The 25,924-nt window shown below is 40.5% G+C and overlaps 1 protein-coding gene across 9 annotated transcripts in view; it reads left to right on the top strand.

The window, feature by feature from the left end:
- Nucleotides 1–922: 922 nt before the first annotated feature.
- The window catches only part of TERB1 (telomere repeat binding bouquet formation protein 1), a 50,849-nt gene continuing 25,847 nt past the window's right edge, over nt 923–25,924 (top strand). For 3 of the 9 annotated variants that reach the window (XM_075189016.1, XM_075189015.1, XM_075189020.1), the window contains exons 1-13: nt 927–1,041; nt 4,117–4,178; nt 7,728–7,838; nt 7,952–8,080; nt 8,167–8,298; nt 9,945–10,005; nt 10,081–10,193; nt 10,325–10,447; nt 15,316–15,468; nt 16,967–17,098; nt 17,488–17,613; nt 21,006–21,163; nt 21,632–21,874. In XM_075189016.1, coding sequence (XP_075045117.1) covers nt 4,130–4,178; nt 7,728–7,838; nt 7,952–8,080; nt 8,167–8,298; nt 9,945–10,005; nt 10,081–10,193; nt 10,325–10,447; nt 15,316–15,468; nt 16,967–17,098; nt 17,488–17,613; nt 21,006–21,163; nt 21,632–21,874 — 1,530 coding nt within the window. In that variant the 5' untranslated portion in view covers nt 927–1,041; nt 4,117–4,129. Of the gene's footprint in view, nt 1,042–4,116; nt 4,179–7,550; nt 7,646–7,727; nt 7,839–7,951; nt 8,081–8,166; nt 8,299–9,944; nt 10,006–10,080; nt 10,194–10,324; nt 10,448–15,315; nt 15,469–16,966; nt 17,099–17,487; nt 17,614–21,005; nt 21,164–21,631; nt 21,875–25,924 lie in introns of those variants that run through there. The other 6 variants (XM_075189022.1, XM_075189021.1, XM_075189018.1 and 3 more) reach the window with 6 other exon arrangements.

Raw genomic sequence — 25,924 nt, 5'->3', positions numbered from 1 at the left:
CAATTCGTTATATGTACCAACGAAGCTGATCTGATCTAAAGATGTAGTTTGAGACTATTGCAAAATGTGGTCAACTGATAACTGTGATAATTAATGTGCATTCTGCTGCAGACTTTACTACATGCACCCATAGAATCATGTTCAGTCTGTGCAGGACCTGCCCAATATGAATGCAGATAACCGGCATGTCACCAAATTGCTCCAGTATTCAGGCAGTATCCACCTTTGCATCTTAAAGTGCATTTGTCACTTACTACAGAGTGGGAAGCCATTTGTCGGCTTAATCAAAATGATATGTAGTCTTAGCAACTCACTAGAGAGCCTTGTCTCATTAATATTTAGTCAGGAAGTGTCTCCAGTATATTGTTTCCTAGTGACTTCATGAGTATTGGTGTAGCCCATAAGGCAGCTGTCTCTCCTATGTGAAGGAGACAGGAGCTCTTGAGTATTCTGGAGATGTTAAGAGTTAAAATCCTAATCCTCTGAGGTAGGCTTTGCCAACCTGTGTCTCTCCAGGTGTTGTAAAACTACAAGTCCCAGCATGCCCTGCCAGCTATCTACTGTCAAAGAATGCTGGGGCTTGTAGTTTCACACAACACCTGTAGAGCCAGAACTGCTCTAAGGACAGCAACATGTGGACTATTTAATTTTGCATACATTTCTGTAATGCATAAATAATGTGACGGTAATAAAATGATATTGGGCTGGCAACATCTATCTTGTTCAGGATGTCAGTCTCATGCTGAGCGTCACGTGACACTGGTCAGGTCAACCCCACATCTCCCATAACTACAGGACAGGGTCTCTGTCAATCAGACTGGTACCGCTGCTTTTTCAATGGAGAAGATGCAGCCAATCACATCTCTCCCCGCCCCCCTCCTCCGTATTGGAGAGCGTTTGTTTAATCGCGCCGGCCAATCAAGGACCGTGTGTGATAATGACGTCACCGGAGGAGCTGCAGTTTTTGGGCGGGAAGTGCGCGTGTGGAGCCGGTAATTAGTTACATCCGGGGCTGTTCTGTGACTGTTGCACCACAGACGGGTAATTGTTTATTGTTCTTAGTACATAGCCACATAAATCATAATACAAGCATATTATGTCCTTGTCCACCACAGACATGTAAGGGAATTAAACGTGTTTGGTGCATTATTCAGTGTTGTGCAACCTTTGTCTTTACACATTCCAACAATCCCTGAAAGCCAGGTGCTGGGACTTGTAGTCCTGCAAGCAAAAGCATTACAGACAGCAATTGCATTAATTTGCTCAGATTATATAATAAAAGGCTGCTCATCGTGATAATATGGAGATTTCTGCACTGACTTCATGTCAGTATCCTACTTTTCTGACATATTTTCCAATTGCATTAACCAGGGCTGAATTAGGTAACCACTTAAAACTATACAGTTCATACTTAATCATTTGATTTGCCATGATTATTGCAATTGACAAATATGTGGATATATGGAAAACTATTGTAAAAAATAAATTAAGCAAATATAAAATAAATTTAAGTGGAAAAAGCTCTGTCCGTATACCCAAAATAAGGAATTGTGACTACCCACAGGCTAGTATATGTGTTTATAAATGCAGGTAGTGCAGCTAAAATGACAAACTGTTCCAAAGTTATTTCTAGTTTCTTACATAGGGTGGCACAGGACTGATGTTTAAAATAAGATTAATGGGTAAACAATTTAAATCGAAAATGTCAACCTGGGCAGATGAAAATTGTACGTGACCAAAAATTGTGGATGTAGTTTGCTTGATGGCATTGGATTATTACACCCTCCAACGTGACATTTTGTGATCTTTACAAAATGCTATGATGCAGAGCTTTCAACTTAATTTATTATTTCCAGTTAGCTGTGCTGAATTGATTCTTTGATGTAACATAATCAAAATACTTGTAAAACTAATCCAACAAGGTAACTGCAGCAGTAATGGGTTCAGATGTTGGGGTGGAAGGGGTTGTAGGATCTGGCTTTTGCAAAGCCAATGTAATTTACATAGAGCTATAACCAATACAATGCAGCACTATTCTGACCAGCGTTCGATGCAGAGCAAATTCTAGTGACCGATATGCAATAGAGAAAACATTCTACAGAAGAAAATAAAATACAGCACCTGTTCTGGTGACCACTGCAGAATACAGATCATATTCTAGAGACCACTGTACAGTCCAGACAGCTGTACACACACACAGCCTATGTGTAATTACTGTACACTACAGACCACAATCTCTGGTAGCTACTACACAATGCAGTTCCCCAGTATAATGTCGCTATTATGAGATAAAAACCACAGTGTAGCACAAACTTTGTAGTGCAAACCCCTTTAATCTGCCTCTCACCCCAAATAATGGCATTCAGCAATGGTCCCAGACCTGCTCTGGGATGTGCCTGTGAGGTTGTCTTAAAGATGATGAAAATCCTATGTCAAATCTCAATATTTAACACAATTGGCTCGGTGGTTTAGCTGCAGTGGGGGGTACCTGGCCTAGGAGGGCTGCTCGTGATGTGTTGCTTACATGCGGTCCTGAGTTGCCTACTTCGGGCAGGTATATCCTGCTACTGCCGATCCTTCAGCAAAGTGCAACAAAAATTGAGTGAGGGTTTCCATATCCTTTAGCAGCCACGTTACAGATTGTACATAACACTCTTAAGTGGTAAATAGCATTTTCAGCACGTGTACATTGGACTATTGATTGTTTGCTGGAGTTTAAATCATCATCACCATTTATTTATATAGCGCCACTGATTCCGAGTTTTGTGTGTAAGTCAGTGGTTCCCAAATTGTGCGTCAGGTGCCACAACAATCTTACAGGGGTGCCAAGGCCGGGGGTAAGGGGTATGCAAGGAAGGGGTGCCAAGCCTCAGAGACGCTCAGCTCTGCCAGCCATCCCCTGCCTGTCCATTGGCTGGCATAAAAATAAAAAATACTTTCCAGCACAGGGGCGCAGAGCTTGGCACCCTCCTCCCTTTGCACTGACTGTCGGGCGTGATGTCCTCATGTCTGACATTTACAGTGGTGAGCGGTGCAAAGAGGAACCTGAACTGGAAGACAAGGCCAAGTTAGTAAAGGAACGATGGGGCAGCACTAGGATGAAAGGGGCAGTGTAATAAAAGGGAAACTGATGAAGGGGCACAGCGTGATGGTGAAGGGGCCTAAATACTTATTACGTTATTTTGACCCAACTACTTAAAAAACAGAACTATATAATTATTTTGGCTTAGGAGTGCCTTGGAAAAATTATGGGAGACCCTAAGGGTGCCTCAAACTGAGAAAGTTTTGGAACCACTGGTGTAAGCAACAGTGACTGCTATTTACCATTTAGAGAGCTGAAAGCTGGTTGTATGATTTACACTTCCCCCAGCAAAGATTGTTGATCCTGCTTTAGATCCCTGTAGTGGAGCAGTATAGAGCATATTCATCTGTACTTCATTCTACTGACTTTAATGAAGTGGTGATGGAAAAGTAACCATCTGTCTCAACTCTCAAGGAATCTGGGAGATTAAGGATGAAAATCTTGAGACCAGAAAATGGGTAGTTGAGAAGACTTGACCGTCTGAATTTAATGTAGGCGCCTATGAGATTTTAACAGACTAGATAGCCAAAATAGCTGTTTTATTTTATCTCCCCATCATTTATGTATTAATTATATATTCTTAGTGTATATTTCAGATTTCCTAAGCTTACATATAAAACGTACTTGCTAATTCCACAGTCCAAGTTAGTGCGAGGCTGGATAAAACCAGTGCGAAAGATGGCTGCACATACCTTATGAACACTAAACCTTATACAGAACTGCTTATAGCAGCATTCACACATATGAGTTCAATATTAGACTGGATTTCTTCTAAGATGTGAGCGGTGTGTTTGGTGCATCCCTAAATTTAAAAAAAACAAACACTTCTGGTGTTGCATACAGTGCAATTGCTACACACATTTCCAGAACTTCATAGAGAACAGTGACAAAATAACTGTTCACCTGTAGTTTCTAACAAAGGACAAGTTTCTATAGTTGACGGGTAGAAATCCACAATATTAAATTATATATGCTTCCTTTTAACCCATTTTATTTCTAAAGCTTGTCATTGTGACTCTACTTTGTTATTTTAGAGCTCCCGACATTATGGATACAACTGAACTTGCACAGTTTGGGGGGAAAACTGCCTCAATTGGTAAGACTGTTTAGTTGAATGTTTTCTAAGATGTCCATATTCCACATCACAGTATTTGCCAAATGATAATACAGAGTTTCCATGCCTTAGAAATGTGACAAATGAACATATTTATACATATTGCATGTGATATCATCTTGTTACTAAAGTGATGAGTGGATATGAGACTGGGAGTAGTGCTGTGGAAATGCATTGTATGGAATGTTGGTGACTTGGAAAGAAGATGAGGTACAGTAATTTTGTGGATCATTGGGAAGGTCACACTAGTGTCATGCAGGGGCACACAGTGGGCGCCACCCCTTTTTATGACCGGTGCAGTTTTGTTAAAGTAAATGCGTATCTTTGACATGCACTTGTCAGTCACATTTGGTGTAACAAGTATGTAAATTCATTTTGTAAAGTGTACTCTTATGTTTTTGATGGTCATGAAGGATTGCTAAACTTCTCAAATGATCTGTTTTATTTTTAGAAACTTTTATACAATCGAGCATTTACAAACTTGTCCTTTATATTATACAGTCATCGCCAAAAGTTTTGAGAATGACACAAGTATTGGTGTTTACAAAGTTTGCTGCTTCAGTGTTTTTAGACCCTTTTGTCAGATGTTGATATGGTACACTGAAGTAAAATTACAAGCATTTCATAAGTGTCAAAGGCTTTTATTGACAATTACATTAAGTTTATGCAAAGAGTCAGTATTTGCAATGTTGACCCTCCTTTGTGAAGACCTCTGCAATTCACCCTGGCATGCCGTCATCAACTTCTGGGCCACATACTGACTGATGGCCGCCCATTCTTGCCTAATCAATGCTTGGAGTTTGTCATAATTTGTGGGCTTGTGTTTGTCCACCCTCCTCTTGAGGATTGACCACAAGATCTCAATGGGATTAAGGTTTGGGCAGTTTCCTGGCCATGGACCCAAAATTTCGATGTTTTGATCCCTGAGCCACTTAGTCACTTTTGCATTATGGCAAGGTGCTCCATCATGCTGGAAAAGGCATTGTTCATCACCAAACTGTTCTTGGATGGTTGGGAGAAGTTGCTCTTGGAGGATGTTTTGGTACCATTCTTTATTTATGGCTGAGAAGCAACCCCACACATTAATGGTCTCAGGATGCTTTACTGTTGGCATGACACAAAACTGATGGTAGCTCTCACCTTTCCTTCTCCAGACAAGCGTTTTTCCAGATGACCCAAACAATCTGAAAGGGAATTCAGAGAAAATGACTTTACCACAGTCCTCGGCAGTCCAATCTCTGTATCTTTTGCAGAATATCAGTCTGTCCCTGATGTTTTTTTCTGGAGAGAAGTGGCTTCTTTGCTGGCCTTCTTTACACCAGGCCATCCTCCAAAAGTCTTCGCCTCACTGTGCAATGCAGATGCACTAACATCTGCCTGCTGCCATTCCTGATCAAGCCCTGCACTGGTGGTGCCCAGATCCCAAAGCTGAATCAACTTTAGGAGACGGTCCTGGCGCTTGCTGGATGTTCTTGGGTGCCTTGAAGCCGTCTTCACAACTTTTGAACCTCTCTGCTTGAAGTTCTTGATGATCCGATAAATGGTTAATTTAGATGCAAACTTACTTGCAGCAATATCCTTGCCTGTGAAGCCCTTTTTGTGCAAAGCAAGGATGACTGCACATGTTAACTTCAAGCTAACCATTGTTAACAGAGGAAAAACAATGATTTCAACCTCCTTTTAAAGCTTCCAGTTTGTTATTCTAACTCAATCAGCATGACAGAGTGATCTCCAGCCTTGTCCTCGTCAACACTCACCTGTGATAATGAGAGAATCACTGACCTGATGTCAGCTGGTCCTTTTGTGGACCAGGGCTGAAATGCAGTGTAAATGTTGTTTTGGGGATAAAGTTCATTGTCATGGCAAAGAGGGACTTTGAAATTAATTGCAATTCATCTGATCACTTCATGACATTCTGGAGTATATGCAAATTGTCATAATAAAAACTGTGACAGCAGAATTTGTGAAGAATTTTTTTTGTGTCATTCTCAAAACTTTTGACCATAACTGTACATATTAGATCACCAAGGTAAAAATAATTCTGAGATTAGTTTTCTGGTTCAAATCAGTGATTGAAAGATTAAAAGACTGTTTGATAAAAAAATAAAATAAAATCTGTTTTTGTTGAAGCCAATAAGCTCACGTTGGAAATCCGCCAGAGAATACACCCGCTACTGAATGGGTCTGGGAGGTAGCAATATATCATTAGAGTACTGTTAATCCGGTGTATGTACAGTTTAATTGAGACTCCACTACTTAAAGCCGTATATTGGCTTGTCGCTGTCGGATATATACGTGCTTACAACAATAAATATATGAATACTATCTTGTTAGTAAGTTTTTCTCCTTTGAAGTTTGTAATTTACCGGCTATAGCAATTGTGCATACAACCGCTCATTACATGAATTGAAGGCGATCCATATGTGTAATATAATGCATGTATAGTACTATTTGCAGTGTTCACCCCCCAGAAAATTGCCAGCCGGGTGGCATTAAGAAGCAGCAGGGTGGGGGCATTTGTAGGACTCTGCAATAATAATGAAAATTGTTAGAGGTTATTGCCTACACCTGCCAGGACTGGTCAAACTGGTGGTCAGTGGTCTAACACACACTGCTGGCTGTAGTGCTCACATAGTGCCTGTTTATAATAGGAGAAACAATGGTTTATTCTATTATAATAGGACTCTGTTGGGCTCCAAGAGCCGGGTGGCAAGTAAAATCATCCGGTTGGAGCACCTGGAAAATAGGTGCTGGGGAGAACACTGTATCTGGTCCCACATTAACTTCTATCAAATGACTATATGCAACATACTAATACCTACCTCTCTTTGGAGAGCACTACTTGTATTAATCTTTCTAACAAGATTTATATCTAGGTATGGCGGATTATCTATCTGTGATCTAATAAGTGTGAGTCTAAAACTTCTGCTGGGATTAATAAGTATTACAAGGGGTCTAGGGATTCACAAATCAATCCATGGTAATAACGAACAAATAAGAGAATAATAAACTGGCATATTATAGGTAGTCTACTCTCGTATATATTGTAGACGAATAAATTCTCTATTTGTGTGATTCTGATTACAATGGGTAAGGGAATTTTCTATGACTAATATCTTTCATAGAAAATTAAGCATCACTGACACCAGTCACTTTTTAAAATTTCTCCTTAGGTAGGAGTTGCAAATGTTCCCTTTTAATGAACTTAATAAAAATTGTAACATAATTAAAAGCAGCCAGTATTTTCCTTACATGCAAAATAATAAAGAAATGTGCACCCCTTGTATTGTAACATGGTTTGTCTTGGATCAGATTTGCTCCTTTTTTTTTGCCTTACTTTCCTTGATGACTCAGGACCTCTGTGTTCGAAGCGTGCACCAGACATAAGTAACCAGTCTTTTATTCATTTGAAGCGCAAAACTTAACCACTTGCCAGTAAAGATTAGTATGTGACTAGTATTTGTCATGTCTTTTCAATGATTCTAACGTCTTACACATGGTATAACAAATAATGTTTATATATTTTAATAGAAATGAAGACAGATCTCAACCTATTATTAGAATGTCTGAAATTTCAAATGGATAATCCTGTGTCTCAGAAAGAGACTTTGGCGACTGTTCGCTCCATCTGCCAGAATAACAGTAAGACATTTACATACAGCAACTAAATTTATATACATTATATGTACGTAATGAACAAATTGCAGTGCACATTCCCAGGTCATGATGAGTGTGATGTAAATCTGTTTTTACAGGTGATGCAAGTGACTATTTCAGAGAAATTGGTGGCTTAATATTCGTCAATATCCTAGCAAAATCCAGCACTCATGCCATACTAAAAGAGACTTCCTTATATACTCTCGGAGTTCTAGCAGAGAGCAATGGTAATGGTGTCCTGATGTCTCCTGACTGCAAACTATGACGATATTTCAAGACATTTGTGCTTTTAACATCTCTTGTTTCATTTCAGTATATTGCCAGCAAAACTTGTGCACCTTGGATCTTTTCAAAGATGTCCATGAAGTGTTATCTAATGATCAGTCTTCTGTAAATCTACAACGGATGTCTGTTTTTCTTTTTTTAGTCTTAGTTTCAAACAACAGTAAGTGCATTTGTATTAATTTGAAGTAAACTCGCTATTGAACATTAAGATTATTCCAGCCTCTGTATTGCTGAGCTAAGTAATACATCTGAGATGAGCAATATGCAGATAAACCTGCCCAGCCTTCTCCTCATGAATATTAATATCTTTAATGTTGCTTTTTGCACCAATACTGAATACGCAGTGGGGAAATGAAAGGTTGTGCACAGAAGCCTAAAACTACATATATTTGAGTGATCGACTTGCAGACTAATAGGTAATGGAAATAACTCACAGATTAGTGAAGTTGAATCCATTTATGAATTTATATAGCGCTGACATAATACACATTGGTGTACATTGATGGGATCATGATACAAATACATTACATATAATGACATGAAACAGAAGGTAAATGTGGCCAAGTGAGCTTACACTCTAAGAGGTCTGGGGAACAATGGATAGATAAGTTATAGTTGGCATTTCCTTATTTGCCAGCTACCTCATTGGCAGCTGCCACTAGCCATTCATTGATTGTGATGTTCAACTGTTTACCAACCCGGTGCCCCTAGTTGTAGGTTAGATAGTATAGCTGCCACCGCCAGGCTCCTTCTCACGCAGCCTGGAGCTGCTCATGCTTCTGGGTAGAGTGTTCGCTCTAATCTGTTGATCTCAGGTAGTGATGTTAAACACCAACAACGTGGACTGCAAGACCTTCATTTGTAAGACTAATGCAGTTTCCAGTCCTGGATTAAATTCAACTAAGCACCTCAATGACTGAACCAATCCTAGGAGACGATGTGAACATTGTGCCCAATCTGGGAAAGGGAAAAGACTACACAGAGTCAACCAGTCAGGACTGTTTGACTAAGCACGTGCAAATAATTTTCCCTCCTAGCCAGGTATGAGTACACAGCCTTCTCCTTGTAAGCATGTAAGACTTTCAAAACAGTCATATAACATACTAAAAGATTTTAGTTTGGTGTAGATCCGAACCCAATTGGCAACAGGGTGGCATTTTCTTGATCGTTAGCAATGATATACGTTCACTGGTGAGAGAACTTTTCTGACTAGCCAACCTTACACAGGAGGAGCACCTGCTGTTTTTAGTCCAGCCACCTTAACAAATGAATGCAGATATTAATATAGCGGCATCAACTAACACTTTTAACATTTTCTTGTGGCAGCAGATAATTAATTAGCATGCCACTTCCTCTGGAGTAATATATAAATACACGTGAATGCACGTCATACTTCAGAAATATATCTTCACCTTAACACATTTTATGCATATCCATTAATATAGTCATTATAAATAAGGCAATTCCCATATTCTTTAGAGGAAGTGGTATCCAGGCAGAACCTGCTAAAACTCAACTACAAGTTAATTAGGCCACATACACATGATTTTTGATATTCTGTGATCTTGTGTGTTCTCTCTCACTAGTACATATCAGAGAGAGTAAGTACATATGCATTGTGTTGGTTTTATTTTGTTTGGTTATCTAAAACATACTGACAAACTATGCACTTGTTCATACATTTATTTTGTGGGGAAATTGAATATGACAATGGGATTTTTACCACTGTGCTTAATAGGTAAAGATATCAGTTTTTCGTACTTATTTGTCTGCTTGTTTTTATTTTTACCTAAATATTTGTTGCAGAGACTGGTCAGACGATTGCTAGAGAATCAGGATGTATTGATATACTTCTCCTTTTATTTAGGTAATTTTTTATACGTGATGTAGACGTCTGATAGTGTCTAAGCCTGTAGATATAATGTTTTTTTTTCTTTTGCAGCAAAATGTTGACGTGCAACATGGTTTTGTCCATTGACAGCACAAATCAACAGTATCAGCTTTGGTCATCTATCTGCAGCGCTCTATGTTCCTGTGTCAATAACCCACAAAATGGTAGGAGCTCAGTGGGCCTATTTATTCTGTTTCTGACAGGTTATGGAATAGGAATTCTTCACCCGTGAAGGGTAATGACAGCACAGTGTGTTACCATTTTTGCATTAATTAATTTTGTGTTTCTCTTTCAGAGGAAAACCAGAAACTGTGCAGTTCAGCATTTCCACAGGCAAGTGAGTGGCTGCAGCACACTGTCCAACCAGAGATAGCTCGGCCGATCTGCTCATTCATTTGCCTCACTGTTGCCAATAACAGTAAGTGGATGTCTGCCTCTTGTTACTGCTATAGCTAAGTCATTGGGGAAAAATATTATTTTAACTATCTAATCTATTATTGAGCCAATTTAAGAACCAAACTAAAGAAATCTGAGTGCCAAGTCTGTTCCAGAAAAGGGTGTAGATTTCTCTTTTCCAGAACAACTAAACGTCATAGTTCAGCTTTGGCCCAGTCCTCTGACCTTTGGTGAGGTACCAGGTGAATTAGACATAGAGGACTCTTCAGAGTTTATGAGGATTCCTCTAAAAGGCGAGGAATTTAAGATTTAGTGAGGGCTGTGCATCACACACTGATTATTCAAGTCTATTTGCTGAACCCTTTCTCAGACCCTTTCTGGCTTTATCCTGGGTTCATAAAGCCATTATTGAATGGTCAGAACAGCTTCCTTAATGCCTCACTCCGGTACACCAAGGTTACAATTAATCACTTAATGGTGGATCATATCATTGGATGCCGGTGTTATCGCTGCCAATATTTCAGCTTCAGCTATTGGAGCTCATCGGAGGCCAATCCAGAATCCAAAATAACTTGAGTCCCTCTTTGAACCTGAGCTACATACAGTTATCAGTCAGACCACAGGAGGAAAGCACTCATTTCTCTCTGTCAGTGCTCATAAACTAAAAGTCCTTCCGCAAGAGGAAGAGGTACTTGCTTCAGGGATGAGTATTCCGCTCCCTGTGGACGACAGCAAAAGGGGAAGATCAGCTTTGTCAGGAAAGAGACCGACCACTAAAGCCTCAGAGATGGGGCTACATTTGAGACTTTTTCAAGCCCAGTCCAGACAATTTTTCACCACAGCTCTTCCCAGAGACAAAACACAGATTGGCCCTGGTTTCAGTGTCTCCATAAATGCTGCTCGGTTTAGTCTAGTTTATGTTCTGAATAACTCATGAGGGCAAGTGGACATCAACGTGGCTCATTGTCACTTTATGTGATTAAAAATGTTTTTTTTGCATAGGTAAAAATACATCTAGAAATGTACTTTTCCATTAATGTGCACCTGCAAGATGCAAAAGGCGTCCTATAGAAAGCATAGGACAACGTTCGATTACCTCGAGTACTCGCCTGTCACCTCCCGTAAAATTGAATCCCTTTTTTTTTTATGAAATATTGTACTGCACCCTGCCCTGTCTGCCTAAATGTACTTTCTCTAGCCCTTGGTTTTGGGCAGTTCTGACTGATTTATTGGATCTACATTATGCACTGTACTCTGTGGTAACTGCTATGTTTGTTACATATTCTTTTACTAAAAACTTAATAAAAACCCTTTGAGAAATAATATCCGGCAAAACTGAATCTCCTGTTTGCATGTTAGAGCACTAAAGTGCTTGCACCTAGCTAGCACTCTGCAAGGAGTGATCCCGATCTGCCCAGATCTCCCCTTAAGAAAATTTAAAATTGTACAACTGACCCAACCCCATGCTGTTCCCTGTAAAATCATGTGCATTTCTGCCAAAATAGGTGCGTGATCGCCGCCCTGGAGAAGGAGGACTTGGTCTACTTTCTTGTTTTTACTTTATTTTTACTTTAATTATTACTATGCCACCCAAATACACCATGTGACTTCTTGGCACGCTAATCTAGGTTTGAAAATATGGGTGGATATTGAGAACGCAATGACCCCGGAGGCCCCGTGCACTACCTTCCATGGCTGTCCAGGAGTCACACACCTGCCTCAGCATATGAATGCCACACGATCCGATTCACTCTTTCGATATGGGATTTTGTGAATAATCTCTTTAAATTGGCTCCATAGCCCTCTCCACTAACCCCAATATGGAAACTCCCCCATTTCTCCCCGGGCAATGTAGATAGTACCCTGGAAGTCCAGAAAAATAGACAGGTTCCATTACATAAGGGGCAAATTTCATGAGACATAGACTACATGACTCCCCTGTTCCGGGATAAGGTGATTGCAAGCTCTTGACCCATCCCCACCCTTGTCCCCCTTTCCCCCCACCAACACTTCTCCCTCTCCCTTTCTTCCAAAATTTCTTCCTAACCTTCTTCTCCAGACGAGTGTGCTCTGTATACAGAGTACACCCGTCTATCAACTAAAAGTAAAAAAACAAAATAACGTTTTAAAATAAAAATCCTAACAGTGAATCCAATTCACTGTTCAGCAGCTCTTTAATCTTCAGCCCAACTGCTTTGGCACCTACATTAAACTGAGTTCCTGTGGGGATTGGAAAGGGGAGGGGCCTGTCAGCAGCTTGGAAATTAATTTATTTAGGTGCCAAACTCCTCCCTACCCTACTCAACCTCACGGTTAAGCAGTGTCCCCCAGATGGAATCAGAAACTGATTTAAATCCTCTTTTCCCTTACAACATTCTTGAAAAACCCACTTTGATGTGTTTAACTCATTTTCACAAGTTATATTGTGGATCTAATGCTTATGTAATTCTGTTTCTCTTTTTGCTGATTATGTTCTACAATATTGTCTTTTGTACAATGTGTGAAATTAAAAAGATTTAAAAAAAACAAACAAAAAACAAATAGGTGCGTGATATAACTAATTGATATTTGAGGTACACTTTTGCATTTACTTAAATTATCTTTTCTGGGTGGTAAATATTCTAAAAAGAATGATTGTAAAAATGCCATATGAACAAGGATATGGAAATCACAATGAGATTTGGAAAGAGTTAAAAATTGCAGAACTTTCAAAATGTGTCATGTATACCATACAGGCAGTACAAGTAATATGCATTCATATGCTTAGCATGCAGGGACATTTTGCACTCACAATGAGGTGAGAGTGACCTGACATATCCATTGTTTGTCAATGCCTATTGTGTTTAATAAACAGATGTAAGTACAACGTGTTCCCGCTGTACAGTGTGTACTATGGTTATAATCACAAACATGCATAATGTCACATTTGTTCATTCAGGATTAAACTATTGATATGCATTTTTAAATTAAAAGCTACGTCCACATTAATATATTGTAGGTATACTGGCAGCATGAAGGAGAGTGAAAAATGCAGTCAAAACATAGAATACAGAATCTCCATTAATATGTTAGGCTACAGTACAGTGTACACATTGTATATTGCATTTCATTTTGTTATGAATTGAATCTGAAAGTAACAATGCAGAAAAGAAACAATTTAAAACAAAACATTTGTGTCTTCAGGCCCCTATTGTGATATCTCGGCTCATTTGAAATGTTTTTAGGTGGAAACTGTGCACTGAATCACAGCAATTTGCATTAAGTGTTTGGTCACTATGGTTCAGTGCACTATTACCGTAATAACGGTAATAGTGTGCAGAGCGCGAGATTTTCTGCGTTTCTGCCGACAATTGAATATGTCCCAAAGAGTGGTATAAAATATCAATCAGTCCAACTCCCGTTTTTTTGTTTATACAACACAACATGCGTGTTTCACAGAAGTGTGATGCAGTCTAGGCACGATAGGGAGGACTTTTGTTAATCTTGTTAACATTTTTTTTTTTTTTATTACTTTAAAAGAAAAAAAAAAAGAACTATTGATTTTGTTGTTTTTGTTTTTTTTTTGAGATTTTGTGTTGACCCAATAGTGAGGGAAGTCTGTTATGAATCTTCCCTGCACATTAGAACCAGTGTTATTGGGATATAATAGCAAACATCACCACCAACTGTGGAGGTGGAAATGCTTCACTTTCTCATTCAGTATACTGTGCTCACTTGGAGTGATTTGGCCCCATCAGTGGACCCTTGGGCTGTCACTGACATTACCTGCTGCACTAAATATAAGTCTGGGTTGAGACATAAAGCCTCTAGCCAGTTGTTAATGTACTGTGGCTGGTCAGATGTCAGGTTAACAAGCAATCAGGCATTTTCTTGTGTAACTTTGCACTTGACAGATAAAAGCCATACTGTTTGACTGCTATGGTTAGTACCGATTTGCCCTTTCAGCATTGTTAGCAAATAAATACCCTTTATTGTTTATATACTTTTTACATCCTGTTTCTGGTGCATATGTATAATTAATATTAATGTATGTGCATACATATAGCTTGAATGTATTCAGTACACAAACAAGATTATCATTATGCATACTGAGTCTGATTCAAGTCCGGAAGTACACCCATTTGCGCAGCTTATCTTGCGTGAAACCAAACTAAAGCAACTGCACCCAGTTTATATCTGCGTGCATCTGACACGACCCCTTACGATTGAGAGGCGGAACAGGGGAGGGAAGGGGCGGACTAACGTAGTCCATGTACAGTAAGGCCGTGTTCACACATAAATCCTGTGACTAGTGTTACTACGCTTGTTGTCAGCTGTATGTTTTGCACCTGTTACAGGGCAGGTGTAAATGGTTATCACCAACATGGCATTGCCTTTGTTTCCTGCCTTTCACACATGCTGCTCAGTAGCTAGCATAGGTATATATTGAAGATTTATTTTCAAAACACATTGTATGCACTGAAGAGTTATTTATTTAGTTATTTTAAAATAAAAGATGAAAAACAAATTCTTAAGTATATGCATTATATTGATAAAAATGATAGTTTACATTTGTTCTTGTTTTTTTTTTTTTTTTTTTTTTTTTTTTTTTTTTTTAGTTTTTTTGTTACATTGTTACCAGCTGTTATATTTTAATTTAAAGACCGGTTGTAATATGTGATTTCATTGTAAATACACATGTGGTAAACATAGTGCAAATGCTTCTAAGAGTGCTTCAGCCTGTATGTGTGAAATGTTTGGATTTGGACAGGAGCTAGGCAAAAGTTGCATACTCTTTTTAAACACGAAAATTACGTCCAATTTGAGTTCTGACTTGAATCAGGCCCACTATGAGGGAAGTCGCCATTGGCTTTACTGTATAGGTTTCAGATATGGACACTATTTCACTAGGTATTGCACAGGATTACTTTGCTTCAGTTGGTGGTCTTGATACATTGGCTAAGGTCCTCCTGCAGCTGGTGGATGGGTTACAGACGAACAGTTCGGGTTTCAGATTGGCTGTTGTACTAACAAAGACTTTGGATGCTTGTATCTCAGAGAACCGTAAGTGACCAGTATACAAGTGAGTAACAAATTCTTTAAACTTTGTTGATTTCTTTAAGCTAAAAATGATGCTGTGGCTGCTTTGTGCTAGTGACATAAGAGCAGCTGCTATTGCAGGATTTAGTTTAGCTCAGTGGTCGAGGTGGAAATCTAAAAGTGGAGGTATGAAATGTGAATGGAATTTGATAGTTTTACAATGACGGCATTAGGAGAAGTGGCGGTATGGCGTCCCACCGTATATACCCCCACTTCCACCATTGGTTCAGATTAAGAAGGTCAGCCCGCAGTTTATATTACCAGCACTTGATTTAAAGGCATTCATGAGTGCAGCGCTGACTCGGTGCTCAGCACTTCTGCCCCACAGCACTGGGGTCATGAGTTCAATTCCCGACCATGGTCTTATAAGTTTGTATGTTCTCCCTGTGTTTGTGTATGTTTCCTCCGCGTGCTCCAGTTTCCCCGCACTCTGAAAACAACATACTGGTAGGTTAATTGGAGTCTGACAAATATTCTCTCTACAGCGCTGCGGAATTGGTGGCGCTATATAAATAAATAATGATTCACATATCTTCTAACCGCTACTGCTGACATGTCACTGTATTTTCAGACCCAGGAAGAACCAATCACCATAGTAGAGTTTAAACTTAATTTCTGCCTCAGCTAATGAGGATAAGCTCCAACCAATCCATTCATAGAATAAAAAAAAATCATCCTAACTTACAGGCTCCCATCAAAAATAAAATTTACTTTATCCTCTCTGTGTTTTGTGTCAACCTGGAGAATATTTTCCCTTCTCTTTGTATCACCTTTGTGAGAAGGATTAGAGGCTCCAAAAGTCAACGTTGTCCAGTTCTAGTACATCTATTTGCAGAGTGTGGCCTAGTTTTCATTCAGTTCCTAGGTAAGATTTTTCCACAGGACTGATAATATAAATGAATTTATATTTAAAAGTTGGTAATAATTGTATACAACCTATTCTTCTAAATACAATTCTAGTGATAAATGGGTATTTCATACTGACTTGTCACAGTTGTTACCATCTCAGTATTTATTGGTGGAGAGTTGCCCCAAAATTACTGTGTATTGTACTCAGAGCACATAATGTCCCACAGTAGCAAATGACCAGCTGTAATATATGGGAATCCCTACACTAGGATGGCTTATTTTATAAAAGCAAAATGCAGATTAGACACAGTATTCTGGCTGGTGGGGATGTAACCTCTGTGGTGCTGATCATTGGTTAGCTGTGGTGCACACTACAACTTATAACATCCTGATCACTGTGAAACCAGCAATGTTGTATTTCATGGTTAGAAGAAGGATGTAGTTAAGGTAACAGTGGAGGGACCCACACCGAACCACTACACCTCATGAGTGTTGGAATGTTGAAAAGTAAATACTGCTACAATACAACTATGAGTTTCTTTTTGCGGAATAACTTGTGCTGATATGTTTTACAGAGCATTTATAGAAAACGTTTACTATCCCATACTTTTAGGGAAGGCTGTACATTACTTGTCAAAGCACAGCATTATATCAAGTCTGATAACCCTGTTGTCCAGTGGAAGTTTGGAATCAGAAGACATGTTCAGCATTGTGCTTACTGTAGGCCATTGTACTGAGGAATGTGGTGTGTATAAACATTTCATATTACTGTTCATTTAGCTGTTAATAGCTTCCTCTGGAATACATGTCACCAGCGATAAAGTGTGGTTAATAATATTAATCATTTACGTAAACATGCATGCAGTGCTTACATATTTACCAGTAGTAAATACCACAGTCTATACATTGTAGCAGAATATAATATGAATGATTAGTGTGAAAAAATAACTACTGTTTGTGTTTTTATTCTTTCCACTGTCATTATATTTTACGCACCAGAGCACTGGGCTTTTTACTTTAGTCAATCACTACACTGCACAGGGACAATGACACATATATAGCCGTTTAGGAATTATCAAATACAAATTCAGAGCAGTTCTGTGATCTATTTTTAATGATTGTCTCATTCAACAGAGCCAAATCAATATGAGCTACTGAAATGCAATGGACTTCCTCTCATGATTCAGGTGCTGACAGAGTCAAAGGATGATGAGTTACACAAAGCAGCTACATTTGTCCTTCATAACTGCAGACATATCAGTAAGATTTTGTAGCCTGTTAATGAGATCTTGTAAATTGTCACAAATTAAACATTTTGAAAGCATAGTTATTGCTAAATGACAGAGGTTGTTAAAGATCATTACAATGTGGAGAAATCATCAGTATGTTTCATATTCAGATGAGTTTGTGCTCTATTTCCTTGAAACTTGTATTTCATGCTTTGAGGGCAGTTTAGTTTTATCTACCGTGAGTTCTACTTTCTGGGCAGAGCAAGTGCCCTGGGCTCTCAGAAGCCAACAGGTGCCAGAATCCTGCTTTTGGTGTAGGTTATATAATATTTTAACTTTGTTTGATATCTTGATTGTCGATGTGATAATTGACTCAATGATGTTTATATGACAGCTCTGACTTAAAACAGCATATATATTAGCATTACTAGAAGTGCCTCTGTATTGCTTGTAGAAGGCATAATCCTACTCTACTGGTGTAAGTGCTATTACTATATTAATAAAGGATTTTAAACATACATTTGATCTATCAAGTACTTTGTCTGTTTGTACTTTGTCTGTTTTCTCCATCATCTTATCTGGGGGACACTGCTACAGACTGCGGTGGGAGCCCATCTTTTGTTGTTCCGTGATGTGTGGAGAGCCTCCTCTTCAGACCTGTGGGTTACAAGTATCAGAGAGAGGTTACTACCTGGATCTTGAGAGGCATCCTCCAAAGAGGTTTTTTTTCACTGGCCTTCCAAAGGAAAAGGTGGTTGGCTCTTTTAGCAGGTGTAGTCATCCCTGTCCCTGAACAGGAGAAGACTCAAGGGTTTTATTCCAACCTCTTCCTCGTGCAAAAACCAGTCTCTCAGATCTGTCATCCATGGCATGGAGGCCAACGAATTCTTAGCTTTCATATAAAGAACGCATATCTCTATATTTCAATCTGGGAAGGTCACCACAGTCTACTCAAGTTCGCAGTTCAGGATTCTCATTTTCAGTTCAGAGCCCTTCAGTTCGCTCTAGCAACCACACCTCGTTTTCACATAGGTCTTAGTAGTGATGGCAGCCCACTTGAGATCTCTGGGCATTATTATTGTGCCTTACCTAAATGATCCTCCACAGGACGGCTCAGGTTATGGATTTGCATGTGTGAAATTTGAATTTAAAACCATCCAACCTGGTTCTAAGGATGGTGTTTTTGGGTTTTATCTTCGACATCAGGTAGCAGAGGGTCTCTCATCCATAAGACAAGATCCGGACTTTCCAAGCATTGGTGAGACGAGTTCTGGACCTCAGACATTCGTACGTTCTGCTATGCATGAAGTTGATGGTGAAGATGGTCTCCACCTTCGAAGCAGTATGCCAGGTTCCACTCTGATGTTTAAGCTGAATGTCTTAAGGAGGTGGTTGAGGTCCAGCCTTCGGTTAAACTGTCAGCTCATTTCACTTATCACTGGAGATGTGCCTATCTCTCTGGTGGTGGTGGTGAAGTGCAGACAATTTGATGAAGGGTTGCTCATTCACCATCTTTGACAGGATCGTGGTTACGACGGATGCCAATCTTCAGGAATGGGGTGTACATAAATCATCAGGGTGGTGCCAAGAGCTCCCTTTCAATGAGGGAGTCTTCGAATTCTGTCATGGGCAGAATGCTTTTTGCCAGCAATCTCAGCTGTGCACATTCCCGGAGTGGAGAATTGGGAGGAAGGCTTCCTGAACAGGCACTCCAATCTCCTGGGAGAGTGGTCTCTTCACCTGAAGGTATTCGGTCTCCTAACGCAGAGATGAGGTCAGCTAGAAGTGGACAGGATGGCCTCCCATCACAACAATAAGGTGCCAACATTCTGCTCCAGGACAAGGGACCCGTTGGCTGCACTAGTGGATGGCATGACGTTCCCTTGCAACTTCAAGTTTCTCTGTCTCAATACAATTCCGATGCTCTATTCTGTATTACCTCCTGGGAGCAGACACGAGAGGGACCTGGATTACCATTACTTACAATCTGCACCCTGGCTATATCTGTAATCCTAGACTCACACCCCCACCCTTTGCCATTTTGCTTCTCTGTTACCTGCTTAGCATGGAACCACTATCCCTATCCACTAAATTGAGCCCTCCCATGGAACTTCATCTTGTGCACCTTGCTAAGGTACTATTCTATGCAGGTAACAACCACTACCATCATGTATGCTCAGAAATGGAGCTCAAGTTTAACACACATATGTGTAGTCCCATTTGGTAGAACATGTTTTATTTTCTCATTTGTCTACATGCATTTAACTTGTGTTAAAGAAAACCAAAAGTAAAACACATAGGGGCATATTCAATTAGCTTTCCGGTTCGCGGTAACGCGCGTTACCACGAATCCTGCGCACTAATGACGTTAATACGGTACCGCATTAACGCGGATTTTCGTACACAACCCTATGGGCTGCGAACGAAAATCCACGGTATTGCGGTAACGTGGATTAAGTTTTGCGGCTGTTCCGGCGCGGAAAGCTAATTGAATATGCCCCATAGGGTCTGATTGAAGTCCAGACATATGCCTGTTTGCGTAGTGTATTGTGCATGATGTTGCATGAAACTTACACACCTGCATGCAATTCAATAGAATTCATATCCGCACGCATCTGACATTTATGACACATTACAACTTGAGAGGTGAAATCGGCGAGGGATGGGCAGACTAACATAGGCCATGTACAGTAAAGGCGTAATCACGTAGATCAAGTCCTGTGTTTACCATGAGTGCACTTGTTTTCACCCGTATCTTTTGCAATTGCTACAGGGCAGGTGTAACTGCCGGATGATAGTGATGATCCACACTCTATTGTCTATGTTTACTATCCTGCACACATGCACCTCAGTAGCTAGCACAGAAACAGCTGTACACATTGAAGATTTCTTTTCTGTACGCACTGTACGAATGGAAGCACTATTTATTTAGTTATTTTAAAATAATAGATGAAATTAAAAAACAAAATCTGAAATACATGGCTTATATTGAAAACATTATAGTTAAATTTGTTCTTTTTTTGTTGTTGGTTTGTAATTCTATAGTTACCAGTTGTTTTAATTTATGATCATATAAAAGTTATGTGCGTTCTGATGTGAATTAATTGTAAATATACATGTAAACAGTGTAAATGCTCCTAAAAAAAACACTTCAGCCTCTATGTGTGTCTATCACTGTTAATACAGAGCGTATTTCCACTCCTGTCAATTGATGTGTTTTAAGAAAAGTTTGTATTTGAATATTCGACGGAACTACGCAATGTTGCGCACTCTTTTTAAACATGGAAATTACGCCCAGTTAACTTTCCGATTTGAATCGGGCCTATAATGTTACTGCTAGTGGGTACGAGGCCTGAGTCTGCTATTTTATAGGTTACACATGTACATGTGCTGGATTTGGTTATTTTTTATTTTTTTTTACAGCTGAAAAGTTGTCTTTCAATCCAAATGAACACACTGCAAGTGTAAGACAATGTTCTGCTTCAAATCAAAATAAAAGGAACAAATGTATGGCTGAATACTGGGAGAAAGCGAAAGAAATGTATCACAAAATAGAATACCTACAGCAGCAATGTGATGAGGTAGGTGTCTAAATTTTAAGTAAGTTATTTTAATTAGGAGTTAAAATATATTTTTGTTTTCTTGGAAGAGTTTTTTACACTCATTTAATTTGTGAATGGATTGAAATATTTACATGTCCGGCAGCAACCTCACACATCACCTATACAGTTCTTTTTGAGAATGTGGCCTATTACTATATTACTATGATTACTATGGACCAGTGACATTTCGGAGACACGGATTGCCTCCACTATATGTAGATGACAGATGCTCTTCCATACTTTAGTGAAACTGAAGTCCAATTTATGAAAACAAAGAGATGTACTGTAATCTATTCTACGCAATTTAAAAACATTTCGAAAGCTTAATACCTCCATAAATAACTATAAGAAACATCACACAGGGTTCTGTATCCATTGTGTATACTCCAAATGGGATTGTGGAAAAAGGAGATAGTTCTCCTTTAACAATTTATTTATATTTTTCAGGATAGCATTGAGAAACCTGATAGAACGGAAAATATCAGGTCTAGTTATCCAAAAGCGGTGAGCGTGGCGGGCCAAGACATGACCCAGTTTTCATACTTTACAAAGGCTGATGATCCCATTGCTGCTTCCACAGAAAGCTTAGCAAGGCAGAATAACGATATTGCAAAGGAATCACATAATAATTATCCCAAAACTCAACGTTTGGACAGAGGAGTCGGTGCACACAGAGAAAGTGTCTCATTGGTATGTTAGCCTGTTATATGTATTACACTTGCCATAATACTAGTTGTTCCTTAACCAATAAGATTTAAACACAGTGACTTGTTGACTTTAGAATCCAGATTTGTACCCATGGAAATTATAAGGCTGCTGGTGTTCAATAATATTGCATGGTTTGTGTTCTGCATTATAGCCTTGAGGTCCTGGCTCTTTAATATCATCAGTTCCTCAACCTATGAGCATTGTGAATAAACATGGATTTTAATAGGGTTTTACTTATAAACAAAAATTGTTTTCAGTTGTGACCAGGGTTCTTTCTGTATGGAGTCTATTTTTTATCCCTGTGTTTGTGTGGGTTGCCTCTGGGTGCTCTGGTTTCCTCTTACTGTCCAAAAACATGCTGGTAGGTTAATTGGCTTTTCTCAAAATATGTGTGTATGGTGGGGAATTTAGATTGTAAGCTCCTGTGGGGCTGGGACTAATGTGAATGATTACATATCCTCTGTACGGTGCTGCATAATATGATTGGCACTATATTAAGAAATTATAATAAATAGGACACATTTAAAAATAAGGATAATCCCATACTCGAGGCATAATGGACCAATTAAATCGAATATGCAGCATTTGTGATTTTGGCTTTCATATGAAAAAAATATTTGGATTTCCAAATTCTGTTTCTCATGCAGATCAATTAAGCCTGTTTTTCTCTTTCATCCAGTCTGGGGGACACTGCTTTACCATGGGTTGTGGAGGGGAGCTGGGAGTTGGCACCTAACTAGTTAACTTTAGTGCTGCTGATAGACCCCTCCCCTCTACAATCCCCCTGCCTCTTCCTGTACAATCCAGTTTTTTTTTAGGTGCCCTGGAGTTGGGCAGCCTTTTTGTTTAGTGCTTAGTTTAATGTTAAGAAATTTTATTTTTTTCTTTTACTTTTTACTTTTTTCTTTCAGTTGGCAGCGCTGGAGTGTGTTCTACTATAGAGAACACACTCACAGCTTGGCAGCGCAGGCATTCCCCTGTCAGCTGAGAGCCAGTGGTTCTCACTGACAGGGACCAAAGTACAGAGTGCCTGATTGAAGGGAGTGACAAGCGGTCTCATGGACCGCTGCACTCCTACAGCCTCCCCGTTAACCGGCGCTGCCATTACAGGCATAGAGCGCCAGTTATCGGATAATGAAAATGGCGGCGGCCATCTTGGATTTCTGCAGCAGCGCTGAAAAGAGGAGAAGGAGGCTAAACCAAGATTCCCCCCTCAGACATAGGGGGGCGTCGGAAAGGTACCGCTGCGGAGACCTCTGTCCTGGGAAGAGGAACTAATAGAGGTCTCCACAAAATCTGCCACCAAAAGCCGTTTTTTCCTATGGATTTTAACAAGCAGGAACATAAACGGCATCAGGGAAGAGGGGGGAGCTAAAACATAGAGTTCCCCCCCTTCCTACAGAGAAAGAGAGAGATGGACTGTCCCAGGGTTCTGGCGCCAAAGCAGAAGCCCGGGAACAGGAACAGAGCGGAGGGAGAGCACAGACTGCTGTTGGACTTCTCCCTGTCTTGGTGGCCCTTGGGCTAAGTACAAGCTTCTTTAAACACATATTTGCTGTTTTATTACTGGCTTAGCAGGTTTACATTATAGTCTCCTGTTAGCCTAAAATATTATGGTGTTTAAAATATTCAAGTACAACTTTTTCAAAGACATTAGTTGATTACTTGTAATTTACTCTGTTCTTTTATATATATTTTTCTCTCTCTCTCTCTCTTCCTTTATCTCTATCTGTATATTCAGCTAGATTGATTTTGTGTGATTGGTGTGCCTTCCTTTATATAAAATGTCAGATAAGGGAAAGGGCCCTATTTCACATGTTCTAAATGTCATGTAAAATTACCGTGTGGGCAGAAGGACCCTTTGGCGCTCTGCGCTGCATGCGAAGCAGGGGCCCCCTCTGTGCAAAGCCAGCAGGTTACAGCCCTTTCGTCTGAGGAACCGGCCTGGGTAACCTCCCTAACACAGTCGGGTTACCTCCCTAGCCCAAATGGTTTTTCAATCAAATCAGTTGCTATCAACTGTGGCAACTTCGGTGGCTAGCAATACTAATACGCATTCAGACCCCCAGGCTTTCTCAGATGCCAGTGGATCGAGTTTGCCGGGAGCTTCCACATCACAGGCTGACCCAGCCCCTGCTAATACAGACCCGGCTTGGTCTACAGCCTTTTTGAAGGGATTAAACAAGCTTAACCAGTTGCTAGATTCCTCTAATACCCCGCCTGCTAAGAGAAGGAGGTTTAGAGCGGTAAATCCCCTTGTGGTCCTTTCAGATTCGGAGGAAGAGTCTGAGGAAGAGGGGGAAATCCATTCGGATGCTGACCATAGTCATTCCTCAGAGCAGGAAGTGTACCCTAGAAACCAATTTGTTAATGATTTGGTTTTAGCGGTTAGACAGGCGCTGGACTTCCCAGAGCCGGAGGAGGTTTCCCCCAGGGACAGAAATCTGTTCAAAAAAGGCCAAAACAAAAGCCAACCGTTTCCCTCCTTCTGCAGAACTCAAAGAAATTGCTGAAGGGGCTTGGAAACAACCTGAGAAAAGGTTTTTCATTCCCAAAAGGTTCGCCTCTCTGTATCCTCTTCAGGAGGAAGAGGCGACTCGCTGGGAGTGTATTCCCAGGGTAGACATTCCTATTGCTCGCCTGGCTAAACATACTCTACTCCCAGCCCCGGGTTCAGCGTCTCTCCCAGACGCCAATGACCGTAAGGTAGAATCCCAGCTCAAATCAATATTTGCGGCTGCGGGTTCTGGCTTTAGACCCACATTTGCTTCAGCCTGGGTAGCAAAAGCCATGGAAGCATGGGCAGACCAGCTGGCAGAAGCTTTACAGGACTCCGAGCTCCTTCCCCTTGCTTTGCATTTAAAGGAAGCTTCGGGGTATCTCTATGAGGCGGCCCAGAATTCAGCAGCGGTTTCCTCTGCTATTCAGGCGGCCTCCATTTCAGCAAGGAGAACACTATGGCTGAAATCCTGGGAACGTGACGCTGAGTCAAAGCGCTCTGTTGAAACCATCCCCTTTTCTGCAGCGGGCTTATTCGGCCCGGAATTGGATACCCTCATTTCCCAGGCTACGGGGGGCAAAAGCACCTCTTTGCCAGTATACGCTAACAGAAGCCGCGCTCAGAGGAATAGCTCCTTCCACCAGCCCTTTCGAGGGACTTCCTTCCAAAGGGGTCAGTCCTTTAGAGGAAGACAATCTAATTACCGAGGCTCCTCCTCTAGGGGAAGATCCTCGTTTACTACCAAGCGCCAGGCCGCTAAGACCCAGGAAAAGCCTGCGTCCTGACGACCAACCTGTACTACAGGGGGCGCCAGTGGGAGGACGTCTGTCCCTGTTTCAAAAACAATGGACAGCGTCTTCCCAAGATCCTTGGATTCGGAGAATAATTGCAGAGGGGTACAGAATAGACCTATTGGGCCCGGCTCCACAGCATTTCTTCCAGACCCCGCTACCTCAGGATCTTTTAAAAAGACGGGCTATACAGGATTGTGTCGCTTCTCTTTTACTCCAGCAGCTCATCTGCAGAGTGCCAGATGGGCAGAAAGGAAGGGGTTTTTTATTCAAACCTGTTCCTAGTCAAGAAGCCGGACGGCTCCTTTCGGCCCATCCTAAACTTAAAGGGCCTCAACGTTCACTTAAGGGTGGAAAAATTTCGGATGGAATCTCTGAGGTCAGTAATAAACGGCCTAGAGATAAATCAGTTCATGGCGTCCATAGATGTAAAGGACGCTTATCTCCACATTCCCATCTGGATCCACCACCAGTCTCTCCTCAGATTCTCGGTAGGATCTGCTCACTATCAGTTTCGGGCCCTCCCCTTTGGTCTCTCAACTGCCCCAAGGGTCTTCACAAAGATTATGTCAGTTATGGCAGCATGTCTTCACCTGCAGGGAGTTCAGGTCGTTCCTTACTTGGACGACCTACTCATCAAGGCTTCCTCAGAAGGTTGCCTGCGTTATCACCTGTCCCTCACCCAGGCAGTTCTCGAGGGCCACGGTTGGCTAATAAATTTAAAAAAATCCCAGTTGATCC

The sequence above is a fragment of the Mixophyes fleayi genome, chromosome 10, assembly GCF_038048845.1.
Source record: "Mixophyes fleayi isolate aMixFle1 chromosome 10, aMixFle1.hap1, whole genome shotgun sequence".
Lineage (NCBI taxonomy): Eukaryota > Metazoa > Chordata > Amphibia > Anura > Limnodynastidae > Mixophyes > Mixophyes fleayi.
The sequence above is the reverse complement of the archived record's forward strand: the minus strand, read 5'-3'. Positions and strand labels throughout refer to the sequence as shown.